The following is a 14,547-nucleotide window of genomic DNA, read 5'->3' as shown; positions in this document are numbered from 1 at the left end:
CAAGGTTATGTACCTAACCGAAATGTTTTCTGAGAACAAACCCAAGAAGAAATAAAAACAGCCAGTGAATGACAGGGAAATGAACAGGCTACAATCAGTCTGGGTCTGTTGTGTGTACATTATGATTTTTCTTTTAATTCAAGATGATAGGATAAGAAGAAGATCACAATAAATTTCAGAATTCCATTTGTTGTCTCTCCAACAAAGTGGTTTCTTTTAGGCCACAAAGGGAAATAAGACACTTTCACAGTGTTTGTTTGTTTGGGTTCCCTCAACAGGGCAGTGTTTGTACAAAGCGATGTCAACAACACTGAAATGAGACAGTTACAAAGCGTACAAAGCAACAGCAACTTGTGCGTGTCTCACTGCTTATTCCCTTAGTAATTGCCTGACTGCTAATGAGCCCTTAAAATATCCACACAAAAACAATGAGTCACATACTAAAGTCAGTTTATAATTTCTGGGAATTGCAGTATTGCAGCAATTGCAGGTAACCTGTATGCACATAAACTCACAGACAAAGTTAATGTATGTCAACATTATAAAAGATAATAAATGAACAATAACTTAAAAATTAAAAAAATAACAGGACTAACTCTCCTTAAAGAAAAAAAAATGCATGGATGTTTAAATGTAACAATCCATTAAACAACTTATTAATTCATTTCAGCTGACTGATTTTTAAAATGGGAAATCAAGATATTAATTTCAACCTAAACAAAAACCTAAAAGACAGTTTGACATTGCATGTAAATAAATTAATAGCTTATTGCCAGTTATAAAACCCCCTTTTTAATGAAGGACAATGGAAAAAGACAGAATGAAACAGAGAATATTAGCCACGCTGTCTAACTACTTGTGAAAAATAAATGACTTTTCTCTCTCTAAAATTGACCCTACACTTCTGCGCGTGCCCACACCTCCATATACGTTTGTGAATGAGCTGCTCCGACTAAATCCCTCCCACTTCGTGTAAGCGCTTAATTGTCTGGATTTAAAAAAAAAAAAAAAAAAAAAAAAAAGTGGTACTTTAAAAGGGCAAGCCTCTCACGAAAATAGGAATCCGGTGAAAGTTTGCCCGCTGAACGTCTCGCGCTCTATTTCAGAATGCAGGTGTCTCTAGCGCTCGTGCACTGCGGCGCACGGCTGCTGTTGCTGCTGCTGCTGCTGCTTCTACAACAGGGATGTTTCACAGCTGCGCACGGGAGGGTTTTTAAAAATGATGCTACAGAAATTATACCAGAATACATGGAGGACACGCAGCGACCCGAGGAGCAGATACAACTTTCTAACAATAACACATTGAACAGGGCTAAGAACGGGGGAAGGAGGTCATCAGCCAGCTCACATACTTATGGTGAGTAACAAAAACAGACAATTCATTTGTATAATAACACTATATCAGCATTGATAAACATTAAAATACACATAGATACATTTGCTGCAATTCTTAGGCAAAAAGAATGTGCATTTTAAAATATGGTTGATTTTTTTTCCCCTTAAAAATAATAGGCTAAACTTTGTACCACCTCGAACTTATTATTCTGTTCTAGTCAGTTTGACTTTGGTGGATAATTATTTTAGTGCAGCTATCTGAGCAAGCATCCACTAAACTAACCTAAACTTACATTAGTGATAAGATTTTAGTGCATGCATGGCATGCTGATGACTTCTAAAATATCTCTCACAGTGTCATTAAATACTTCATTAGGAATATGCTGATAACTGAAAAATTTGATAAGCATTTGGATATTTAGAAAAAAGCTCATCAAAATTAGGGTAAAAAAAAAACAAACAAAAAAAAAAACATGAGTACAGTAGGCCTATATTTAAAGCTTAGGAGATGTGAAAATGCATAGGCTATTGGTGTCAAATATATTAAACTGATCTTGGAATTTAACCTGTTGAATCCTCAAAAATAGACTATACACCAACAATTGTTCACAGAAGTATCTTTAATAAAATTTCTTCTTATAATTTTTTAAGCCAGCCATTGTCTTTAGTAATTCACCATGCATTTTACATGTAATAATTCTATGAAAGGAATCTTCATTTATTTTCAGAAGTCTGGAAATTCCAATGCAACATCATGCATTGGCTCTAATATAGATGAAGGCTTAGGTAATTGTGTATGGTTCAGATGGAGTGCATGCTGTTCTATCTTTTCACCAGCGCAATTGATGCACTAACTTTGATAACCCTGTTTATTACTGCAGTTTCCCCAATTTTATATAATTAGTCAAGGTCTGCTTTTCTGTAACCATCTAATTGCAACAGTATGGTTTCTGTGTAGTTTAAAATGTGAGAAGTTATTTTAAGGGGTCATTTCTTCAGGGTATGGCCATGTGGGTGAATGACTCCCACCTGTGGAAAACAAAACTACCATGAATTCAAACCTACATTGGTACACTGGTGTGTGTTTGTGTGTGGTTGTGTAGGTGAATTTCCAAATGTGCAAAAAAAATCTTTAAGTGCTTGTTTTCAGAACACATATCATGACTTTGTATTAAAGCAATGATGCAATAGAAGTTAAAAATTATGCATTTGTCTAGGACTTGGCTTGGAAAGTGTGCTTGGGAAATCTCTTCTTAAAGTCTTAATTTATTGTTTAAAGGCATCCAAGTACTCAAGATTACTTGATTTTTAAAAAAATTATTTTTATTTTTTATTATTGAAAAAATAACAATAATTGATCCACCATGAACAGAGTAATGATTTTATTGAGCAATTCATAAAGTGAAGATGCAAGATTATCCCAAATATCTAATTATGCTAGTGAACACTCCCAAAACTGTGTTGTGTAGCAGCATAAGGAAACAGTTATCAAGGCAGGCATGTATGTTCTAGTCACTCTTTTGGGGGTGGTATGAGGTGGGGATATCACACTCTAATGCACAGCTATAAAAGCGGTGACATGTGTAGTTTCTCTGGTGGTCAGTGTGGGGTCATGCTGAGATAAGTTGATCTTCCTCTGGCTCTCTACCAGCTCCTTCCCACACTCACAACAAGCCTTCATAAAACATCAGATCAGGTTTTCTGAGAATCAGGGGAGGCAGAACCCGAACTCATCACACACATAAATCCTTGTTCTTCTCCACGAGGGGAGCTGAAGAAGGAAACAACTCTTTCCACTCACAGCATCATCTCTTTAACTGACACATCCAATGGGTTGTGTCATAATTAGGTAAATGTTTATAAATTAATCACTACTTTTGGATTTACCCTATGCTCATGTTGAAATTGTTTTAGAATTTTAAGTAAAAATAATTACTGTAAAAAATGTAGGTCCAATCTCAGTATGCACAATTAGGAGTGTCTAGATCTGGGCCCAGTTGCAAGAATCTCCTTAAAGAAATTTTCCGGGTTTAGTACAAGTTAAACTCAGTTGACAGCATTTGTGGCATAATGTTGAGTACCACAAAATTAATTTTGCATCATCCCTCCTTTTCTTACAAAAAGAAGCAAAAATCGAGGTTACAGTGAGGCACTTACAATGTAAATGAATGGGGCCAATTTTTGGAGGGTTGAAAGGCAGAAATGTGAAGCTTATGATTTTTTACATGAATTCTTCTGTTAAAACTTTGTGGATTATTTTAGCTGTGAAGTTGTTTAAATTGTTTTTTTTCTTTGTAAAATTGGATATAACTTAGTAACAGAAAAGTTACTTAGCAATTGTATCCCACTACAATCATGTCAACACGCATATTGTTTACATTTTTTTGGATATGCATTTGAAACAATGAGTATTTATAAGTGCCTGTAACCCAGATTTTTGATTTTCTTTTAATGATTTTTGTGGTTATTAATATTATGCCACAAATGCGGTCGATTGAGCTAACTTGTATTGAACCCGGAATATTCTTTTAAATAAAGAAAATCCTTAATAATAATTGTAAGAATATTGTCACTAAGGGTTTTCTTAACTTAATAGGTTTCATGCAGCCAACTACTGCTTCATCTGCATTCCATCTTTTCTGTACTTGTACTAATCTGGTATGTTGTTTTGAGTCTGTACACTTGATAGTGAGTGATTCTTACTGATTCACAGCTCTTAAGGCCAAATCCCAACAAGATAGTTAATTTGAGGAAGCATAAGCCTCAAATCTATGTCCAAAAGACATTTTGATTTATAGTGATTTGAAAGTGCATCTTCTTTGGTATAGACATACGTAATGCCTGTGTATAGAAATGTGCAGGGGAAAACGAAATGTCTTTTGTGTATTTTAGCTGTGAACAATCATGGCCCCTATAATTACTCAATATGTCATAGAGGCAAGGGTGTACAAGTACAACCCCCCCAATGTTCAAGCCAAATCTATGCTATTGCATAGAGGGCCATTTAGAGTAAATAAAGTGCTGGTAGCTGTAACATACATCCCTAAACAATCCTGTAAACATTCCACTAATCAATTCCTTGTTTTGCCTCTACACTAATTTTTCTCTCTCTTTCCTCTTCTGTGCTGAAGGAGCCTCTGAACTAAGCTGTCGGGAGCTGCGTTCTACCCGCTACATTACGGATGGATCTTGCCGCAGTGCCAAGCCAGTGAAAGAACTGGTGTGTTCTGGTCAATGCCTTCCAGCTCACCTGATGCCAAATTCAATTCTAAGAGGAAAATGGTGGAGAAGCAGTTCCTCTGATTACCGCTGCATTCCTGCACACTCTCGCACCCAGCGGATACAACTCCAGTGTCCAAACAGACCAAACAGGACATACAAAATCCGAGTGGTCACCTCTTGCAAGTGCAAACGTTACACTCGCCATAACAACCAATCAGATGCCAAGGAGTTGTCGTCCCAGAAGCCACGACGCAATAAGAAGCACACGCGCATTCAGCAGGGACAAGGCCACAACAATATGCCTGCAGTCAACAGCAATTCGTACTGAAGGGAAAGCCGTTCCTGTGTGTGAAATTATACAAATCATTCTCTCTTGCACACATACACACATTCAAATACACCTATATTCATGCAAACTTCCGAAACTAAAATTCTCAGCTATAAAAGGGAAGGAATCAAATAAAGGAATAAACCCATTAACATCTAACAAATTTGTTGCCCTGGCCAACAACTTTTCAATGTATTTCAGATGTGTCAGTGTTTGTATGAGCTCTTCAGCCTGAATAGTCCCAGTAACAGAGATGTTTAATTACAGAATACCAGTGGACTAATGGACTTTTGAGTGAAAAGAGGTATGCTGAGAGGTTAGTACAAGGAAGGAGTGTTGATCAGTTCATAATATATTTTTGAGGAAGAAATATCTCCTGAGGAAAAATTCCTAAGCATTTCATTTCAAGTTTGAGGTTCACTGAAAGGGTAAGCTAACTTTGACTAGGGTCAAACACGAAACACTTAACCAATCTACTAAGTGCTGCAAATATGTTGCTGATGTGAATGTGTGTATACCAGATTTGTCATCCTCTTTTGGGACTTAGTGGCATATAATTTGCCTGTCCAGCGACGTTGGGTCCAAGTGACATACTGCTGCTGACAGATTGCTAAGGCCCAGAATTCTTGACCGTGGTCATTTGACCAGCTCTTGAGTCCTCTTGACAGGCTGGGGAGCTGAGCCAGTCACTGTGTGAGTTTCTACCAACTTTACATTTCCACAAGAAACTTATCGGAACTGGCAGTTAGAGCCGTGTTATAGAGAGTTTGAAAAGTTGTGTCAGCCCTCCACGGTCCAAGTCTTCATAGGTCAAGAACTGCAAACGGTATTCCTTTGACTTGTCCTAATTACCAAATAGTTCAATTTCTGTGTTTAGGATTTGAGTCATAAAAAGTAATTTCCTCTAGACATGGTCAGTTCCTGTTTGTTAGAACACCAGAAAAAAGGCCCACATGTGTGTAAGAATTTGCAGCAATTCTGCCGTGTGTTACCTTGCGGCCATAGAACTTTTCTGCACTCTCCTTCAATGGAAACCATTTGGAGATATTCAGCCATCTGCAATCACTAGCAGATACTGTATATAAATAGTCACATACATCCATCACTGAGCTCTTCAGAGAAGACATCAGCCTCCCTGTCTCCTCATCTGCCTTTGTACAGGAAAGACAAGATAAATAAGAATTGAATCTAACTTTGAAATGTTAGGCTGGATCTTGATATTACACAGGATAAAGAGATAAGAGAATGCCAAATCAGACAGTTTTGTCTACACACACATCTTGCTTCGGTCTGTTTAATGAGGACTATTCCATTAATTTTTGTAGAATTTTCTGCTCACGACTTCCTCGCCTGTTTTCTAAACAGTGCAGACAATGATTGCTTATTTTTCAATTGTGTATTTTAAATAGCAACTGGAAGGGATTTTTTTTTAAATAATGTAATCAGTGTGTCCATCAGAAGCATTTTGTACATATTGTACTGTACCTGTGTGGTCTAATTGAGCAGTATAAATGACAGAGTACTCAACAAATAGATCCACACCCTGTCCGACCAAAAGACTAACAAAGAATGAACTGCATATTTATTTTTTTAAATTTGACATTTAAATTATTTATGCAATCTTTTTAGCCATTATTGTACTATATGTAATTATAGTGAATTTCATTATGAAAGAGAAAATGAATAAAGTTAAGCATTGTATATGTGACATAAAAAGAAGTGTGTTTGTTATCATTCTTGTTAGACTGCTTTGACAGTTCTTTTCTCCTCCCAGGCCATACCCGCACGCTAGTCTGTCCATCAATGAGCCCTCTGTAAACAATGCTCCTCAGTTAGGAAGTAGAGGCTTTGTAGCACTTTGGAATGTCTAATACAACTTGACAAAAGGCGAGAAAAGGAAACTGGCACCAAAGAATCCCCACGTCAGACGGGAATAGGACAGTCTCAACAGAAACGGCTCTTTTTGTCCGGTATAGTGAACTCAACCCAAAGGCTGGCATTCATTGGCTTTGTTTATCTAAGCTTTCAGTAATACTCAGTCACTCTGAGCCATAAGATTGTAAAGGAAATGTGGATTGGCAGGCTTGTTTGAGTCCTTCTAATCTTGATGCACTGTGTGTCCTGTCTGTTATACACGCATTGCATACTTGCTCATGATGGAACTCCCTATTTTTGTCTAACCAGGTCCAGGTGATTCAATACACAAACCTAAATGCAGTGTTTATATTGTAAACCAAACGAATTAACATTTTATATACCATTTATAACAGTGTGGCAGATACAGTATAGTATCACTAAAAGATGTTTATTCAACAGTGACTGTAGTTCTGACCCTCTAATAATTGAATTGGACAAGCAGAATTCTGGTAAATCTGAAATGAAATTTAGGATTAAAGCACTGGGACGCTTCACTGTTTGTATCACTCCACTTGTCTGTGGCATTCCAAAAAGGCTGCCAGTCTGTGCGTTGCTTGGCAACATCCAACAGTTCATCTTGCTTTGACCTCGACTAAACTATTTTCATTAGTGCAGCAAAAATAGACAAAATAATTGGATATATTATGTCTGAAACGTAATACAAGCATGGCTGATTGCCTGAATCACAGACATCATAATCTTTTGTTAAACTAAATAAACTGTTCTTGTTGTACTATACAACCATACGTATTCAATCTCTTGGGAAAATCTTTTACAGTTATTCCAATATCTTAATCAGGCTATATTCATGGACATTTGACATGCCATGCTTTTGCTCAAAAGTCACTGCCAGACATAGGCATTAACCAGTAATTCAAGAGCAAGTGCTTAAACGTGTCACATGAGCAGTTTCTGAATAAATTTATGTTGACAAAGCATCTGACCTGAGTTACGGCCCCAGTATGCAGTCGTTACTCGGCAGGGACCTGGCACAGATCTCCACAGCCACAGGGAAAGCAGTAGTGTGTGAGAGAGGTCAGATGGGACTCGCTCCTCCTCAGTGTGTATTAAACACTTTTGTGCCTGCTTCACAGTATATCATACACGAGGGGTCTTAAACCATTTTCAGGCCAAGCACCCCTTTGTGGGTAGAGAGACGAAGCAGGAACCACTGTTACATATTGTATAAAATTGAGTGTTGCGTTTTATGCCTATAAAAATGTATATGGTGCTACGGTACCATATTATTATATGTACATACTTCATGTTGTTTATATTGCAAAGCCATTGAAATAATCATTAAATAATGCCCTGCTGAAAAGAGCAGCTAAAACCAGCATAAGCTGGTTGGCTGGTTTTAGCCGGTCGCCCAGCCTGGTCATATAGTAGCTGGTCAGGCTGGTTTTAAAGGGGTTTTGAACACTTTTTTAGCTGGTCAGGCTGATCTTAGCTGGTCAGGGTGGTCTTGGCTGGTCAGCCTGGCCAAGCTGGTTTAAGCTTGGAGGCTAGCTGGTCTCCCAGCCTGACCAGCTAAAAAATGTTCAAACCCCCTCTGAAACCAGCTAACTGACCAGGCTAGGCTGGGCGACCAGCTAAAACAGTCTTTTCAGCAGGGACAGCAGGGCTCTGCAACATTTTTGCTTGAAGTGACATTTTTAATTTCCCCTGTAAATCCCTGTGCCAAACTTCCTCCAAAAAGAAAGAAAAAGACAAACAGACAGAAAGAAAAACAGACAGACCCTGTCCATGCAGAATAAAACAACTTTTATAAGGTTACTAAAATGGAGTCTTCTTCTCATGTGAGTGATCGATTTTACACATATATTTCAAAATTACTGTTCACTTAATTGAATAAAAATTTGTAATGAGGAAAACTTAACTTAATTTATGACTTAAATATGTTGATTTCAGAGTCACCGTCTTGTGTGTGTCGAACGTTAAGGACAGCATATGCCAGCTTGATAATCTCAGTGGTAACTATTTATTTACACCAGGCAAGTAAGCTATTGTTCTGAAAGCAAAAAGCAACTCATAATAATAAAAAAACTGTAGGCTCAACTGCACAGCATGACCAATGCAAAGCAGACACATTTTACTCACGCGACCCTCCACTGCAGAGCTGCTAAACCTGATGTGTGTCATGCATTGAGTGGCTCATGATGAGCGGTGGTCGTGTGAAGGTTTTGTCCGGGCTGCGCGCTTCTACTGACTAGCGCCGTTTAGTCACACTTTAAGATTTGGCATGCAGCTGCGAAGGACTTCAACATGTGGATAGACTAAAATTCATACTTCTCTCTTTCGCTGTTGCTCGTGTGCCAATGGTGGATCAAGCAATAATTTGCGGACCCCCTGCAGTACCACTGCAGACCCCCTGGGGGTTACGGACCCCCTGTTGAAGACCCTTGTCATACATCACAGCTCTGGGCAGACTGTTAAACAACCTGGTCTCATAGTGAAAAAGTGACTCGTTATAAATTTTTGCAAAACTTGTTATACGTGTCTCCAAGTACAATTCCCAGCAGTTTCCATGTGAAATGAACACTAGAGGCGCTCCAACAACTGTGTGTTTTATTCAATTTCACTCAAATCATGACTTTAATGGCTCATAATCACTTTATAAATATTTTTTTCTCTTTATTACTCAGACCCTGCTATTTTATGATATAGACACACTTTTACAACGCATTTTTACAAAAACTATACATTTAAATGCTTGTATGAAAGACCCACCTACACTTATTGCAAAGTGATTAACTTTCAAGGTAGCTCACCTGATACAGACTTACAATCGGAACACTATGGTTCAAGTCCAGCCATGAACTCAAGCTGACACATGACACAGAGCCATAGAAGCGACACGAAATGAGGTGGTTGCTTCAGAAAATGTGATTTTTAATTTCGCTTCTGCATTTTAAAACACTGATGGTTAGGTTTAGGTGTTAGTTTGGCAAGGATGTCTTTTTTTTTCTTTCTTCCCTTTTCTCCCCAATTTGGAATGCCCTAAGTCCTCGTGGTGGCATAGTGACTCGCCTCAATCCCGGTGGCGGAGGATGAATCTCAGTTGCCTCCGCGTCTGAGACCGTCAATCCACGCATCTTATCACGTGGCTTGTTGAGCGTGTTACAGCAGAGACGTAGCGTGTGTGGAGGCTTCACGCTATTCTCTGGCATCCATGCACAACTTACCACGCACCCACTGAGAGTGAGAACCACATTATAGCGACCATGAGGAGGTTACCCCAAGTGACTCTACCCTCCCTAGCTACCGGGCCAATTTGGTTGCTTAGGAGACCTGGCTAGAGTCACTCAGCATACCCTGGATTCGAACTCGTGACTCCAGGGGTGGTAGTCAGTGTCAATACTCGCTGAGCCACCCAGGCCCCCAAGGATGTCTTTTTTAATGTCTCATTTATATTTTATAACATAAATTTTGTCCTAATGTCCAAAATTTCCTAACGGAAGGGCGCAAGGCTCCCCAACATCTATACAGAACATGTTCAGAGAAACAAGGGAAACAGGAGGACTTAAATAAACAAGGACAAAGAATTTAATGTGACTAATTAAAAGGCACACCTGGAAACAATAAACAAGAGCAACAGGAAAAAGACCTTCATAATAAACATTTCGCAATAAAAGACATGAACAAAAAGATATAAAAACAGAAGAAAATTCCAAAAGCCAACAAAATCATTACAGGGCACTGATGCAGTATATGCTATTGGAAGGATTGCTGGGGATTATTTAAACTTTAAATGTTTAATACACCAGTCAGTCTGACCAAATATTCAAAAGTCAAGGTGCTCCAGACAAGGATCTAATTTCCAAAGTCAAATACATGTGCGCTATGACGGATGCATTTGGAAACGGATTGTTTGTTCTCCATCGGCCACTCCCTTATCAGGTCATATAGACTAATAACTTATAACAAATCCAAACCAGAGCAGCGCTTGGAATAGAGCTGGGAACATGGGAAGTGTTACAAAGAACAGAGAGGTGGTGGGGTGACTAAGTGAAAGATCAGGGTCAGGGTAGAAAGGAGAGAATGGAGCCACTCAGCATGTCCTCCATCTCAAACCTCCTCAAATACTTTTAAGTGTCTTTTAAGTCCAATACTTACTGCATTCCAATAAAGGATCCTGGGCCTAAGAGTGGTTAAAGGTCATACCTTTGCAGGGTGCATATCAGTGATCCATGAAGGATGGCTCAGTGGGGGGAAGAACGGATGTGTTCAGGGATGGAGGGTAGCATCATGGGTCAGCAGCATCCGATGAGCCTTGACCTTCCCAACCAAGTGGCAGCATCTGATGTAGGCCAAAGATATGCAGGGAGGAAACCCGGGAGAGAGAAAGAGAGGAAATCAGATAGTCAATAAACAATACTAACCCTAAATAAATATTAATTGGTGGTGCTTCTAGCATTTTTTTCCCGCAATTGTCATTATTTATGGCCAAAAAACCTGGAACTCTCTTGGGGAAATAGACAAAGCTTAGGCAAACAGACTGTGTGTGTTTGTGTTTGTGTGGGAAGCGAGGTAACTTTCGTATCAGTGCTAACCGCAGGCCTTGCCAGCTGGGTGTCGGGTCTTGGCTCTGGTTTGCAGTTTGTTTGTTTAAAAGATTACAGTCTATCCAAGTCAAACAGATATCTTGAACATAACCCTGCTCTGCCAATAAATATGTCAAATGGTGTGAGTGTATGTGCTAAGTGCTACTGCATCAGAGGGGAAGGAGAAACACAATCATGAGCATTGCATGCTATGTTTGTAGCATATGACAGCGAGCAGAGTGCTAATTCACTTTGTAGCACGAGGCAGATACAGACTACATATTTATTTAATTAAATAGCAGCTTTATGCATTTTAATAATCACATTGGGTCACGTAGCGACCTGCTTTTCCGGAAGCGAGAAGCTACCATCAAAAACACACAGAAACAGAAAGTGTTTCACTCCAAAATAAAGGCTCAATTAAATGGAAAAATGTACAACAAAAATATATCAAAACTGTATAGTTATGTAATACTCACTGTAATACTACTACTACTACTACTACTAATAGAACATTAGTAATTGTATTATATTCAGGGCTTGACATTAACACCCGTCAATCTGCCAAAAATCCTTTTGTACTCCATGGAATTTTTACTGTGAAAGTTGTACTTAAAGATTTATAAACGTGTTTAGGCTATTCGTTTTTCATAACAAATAATAGTTTTTTTTATTTTTTATTTATTCTTTTATTTTTATAAAGTTTACCTACATTAGCCTAACCACTGTAATGTGGAGCAATCCATGGTTTGACCTGGTTATGGCCATATTATTACAAATGCCACAGAAAATAATGGAAGAACAACGGAAACTTTCATGAAGGCAAGTACAATTAAGAATGGTTAAAGGAGTTAAAAAAGGGTTAAAATCTGGACTTCCATGGACAGCTGGACAAATTATTGACAATGTTTTCCTCCTTTTCGGTCCTGCTTCTGTTCTAACTGGTCAAATTTGCCTTCAGATATTATAAGTGATGACTTCAATCATCAGGTCTGTGTCCTGCTGAACTCATATAATTTTCATTCAAATAAAATGTCTAAAAAAATGCATCCAGTTTCAGTCTCCAGGTAATTTTATCACTTTTTGTGGTGTGGGTGATTTTGGCTTGTGAAAATGCTAAGTGGATAGTGGTATTCCAAAGTCAAGCCAAAAAGTTAATGTCAAGCTCTGATTATGTTTAAGCAATATCTCACATCTTTGATGCTCTGTTGTGCAGCACATTATTTAGCAAAAACCTCCAATGTTGTATTTTGAATTGAGCTGTAAGGTTCTGTATAAAAACTCTTCATTTAATAAAATGCGATATTATGTTGAAAACGAATTATTCTATTTTAATTTGATTAAAGTTTTAATGAGATGATTTATTTAGACACCATTTTGATGATAAAACTTAAATACATTGTTGATATGGAATAAAACAAAACAACAGGTGTCTGTATCTGTGAGTACAGAAAAGGAAGTATCAATACTCATACAAGTTCTCAAAGAAAAAAAAAAAAAACTAAATGGTATTGGGACATCCCAACATTTTAGGGTTAATCTGATAAATATAAGAATTCCATTACTGTTCCTTAGCTATAATCTAATCAGTTTTGGTTTCTCTGATGTTCATGGAAAGTCCCATTTAGTCTTCATAATGTTTCAATACTTTTTGTGTACCTTTGTATGATGCATCTCTATGTTCTGGAACAGCATGTCTCAAGTAACAACAAATTATATCAGCTGTTTTATTCTGTCTATTTCAGACAAGAAGAGAGATTCTGGATTGAATACATATTCTCCCAGTGACTCCAATACTAGAGTTACGTCCAGATGGAAGCTAATGCGGGCTCGCTTTTCAATATGGAATTATAGTCAGAATAGCTTCAAACGCCTATTATGTGAGAAGCATGAGCTAAGCCAGTGCATTAACTCCATATAAGGCTTTCAAGCCTATTTGGAGCAAAAGTGCCACATTGCAACACAACAGATCATCCAAACCACGTGTATTAGATTTGAAAGTATTGGGAAAGATGATTTCCTGTGTAATGTCTATCCCTTTGCTGACATAAGACAAAGATTCTCTCTGATATAAAATATGGTACCAACCTTTGGAAACACAAGAGGGTCACACTCACATCTCATCACCCAGATGAGCTGCTAAGCGGTTTCTGATTACAATAGAACTTTTTTCGATTTGCACATAACATTACACTTTTTTGCCCTGAATTTTAATATGTCTTTATAGCATTACCTCACCACTCAACACACGGGCTGACAGCACCATTGCGGGTTCCGCTATGTCTCTGTAAAAATGCCACTCTTCTACTTCAAAACCCCAAAAAGAAAAAATGCAGAAACCTGGGAACCACATAAAACATGCCACCTCATTATTGCCACGTAGTTTAATTTGATCCTTATTGAAAGTATTTTTCTACACATTCCTCAAAATAATTAAATTTAATAGTTCTATTTGACTAACATGTGCTAAATTTGACTTTGTTTTTACTCCGCAACACACCTTTGTGATGGTTCTTGTCTATTATTTCTTGAAAAACTAAATGTAATTTCTGTCAGTTACATGTGCCCTCTGTTTGATTGTATTCCAGATGGAAACTGTTTTGATTTTTGGTATTTTGAGTGCTCTGATTAATCAGTCTGTTTTAAATCCTTTAAAGAAAAAGAAAAAAGCAATCAGTAAAAATGCGGTGGAAATTGCTTCCTAGCTGTGTGGCCTGTTGCATAGCCCAAGAGGGGGTTAGCAGATATCTTTGGGATCTCTGAAGCTAAGAGGGATTTGAAGCCAGTGATCGATTCAGCTTTCTAACTCTATCAGATAACACACAGCCATTGGGAATATCCACGCAACTCACTCACTTAAAAATACCAAACAGAGGTGAGTAAACTTTGATTCAAAAACTCTTAAATCCCTTTAAGAATAAAAAGAAAACAGAATGCAAGATGGGTTGCAGGACTCAGCACAGAAATATGCCTTGAAGTTGATGAATATGTAATATGCACTGAATTGGGCCTGAGTTTGACTCTCAGGTCAGTTTGACCTAAGGATACCTAAAGATGTGGTAGACTGCTGAGCTCATGTCTGTCTGATTCGGTTTCTGTTTTTGCATTCATACAGTCGAGTTCAAAAGTCTGAATCCACATTGAAAATCTATGATTCAAAATCTATTGTAAACCTGGAAATAAAACGTATTTGGATGTTGA

At 38.0% G+C, this 14,547-nt stretch overlaps 1 protein-coding gene across 1 annotated transcript; it reads left to right on the top strand.

Annotated features, from left to right (window-relative positions):
* The first annotated feature begins 1,075 nt into the window (after positions 1-1,075).
* LOC127427007 (sclerostin-like) lies at positions 1,076-6,588 on the top strand. Its single transcript, XM_051674285.1, has 2 exons — positions 1,076-1,357; positions 4,467-6,588. Exons 1-2 carry the CDS (start codon positions 1,108-1,110, stop codon positions 4,883-4,885), a joined length of 669 nt encoding a protein of 222 aa, XP_051530245.1. The 5' UTR covers positions 1,076-1,107; the 3' UTR covers positions 4,886-6,588.
* Positions 6,589-14,547: the final 7,959 nt, after the last annotated feature.

Source organism: Myxocyprinus asiaticus, chromosome 36 (genome assembly GCF_019703515.2).
Source record: "Myxocyprinus asiaticus isolate MX2 ecotype Aquarium Trade chromosome 36, UBuf_Myxa_2, whole genome shotgun sequence".
NCBI classification, from domain to species: Eukaryota; Metazoa; Chordata; class Actinopteri; order Cypriniformes; family Catostomidae; genus Myxocyprinus; species Myxocyprinus asiaticus.
Note: the sequence above shows the minus strand (reverse complement) of the source record. Positions and strands in the feature narration are given on the sequence as shown.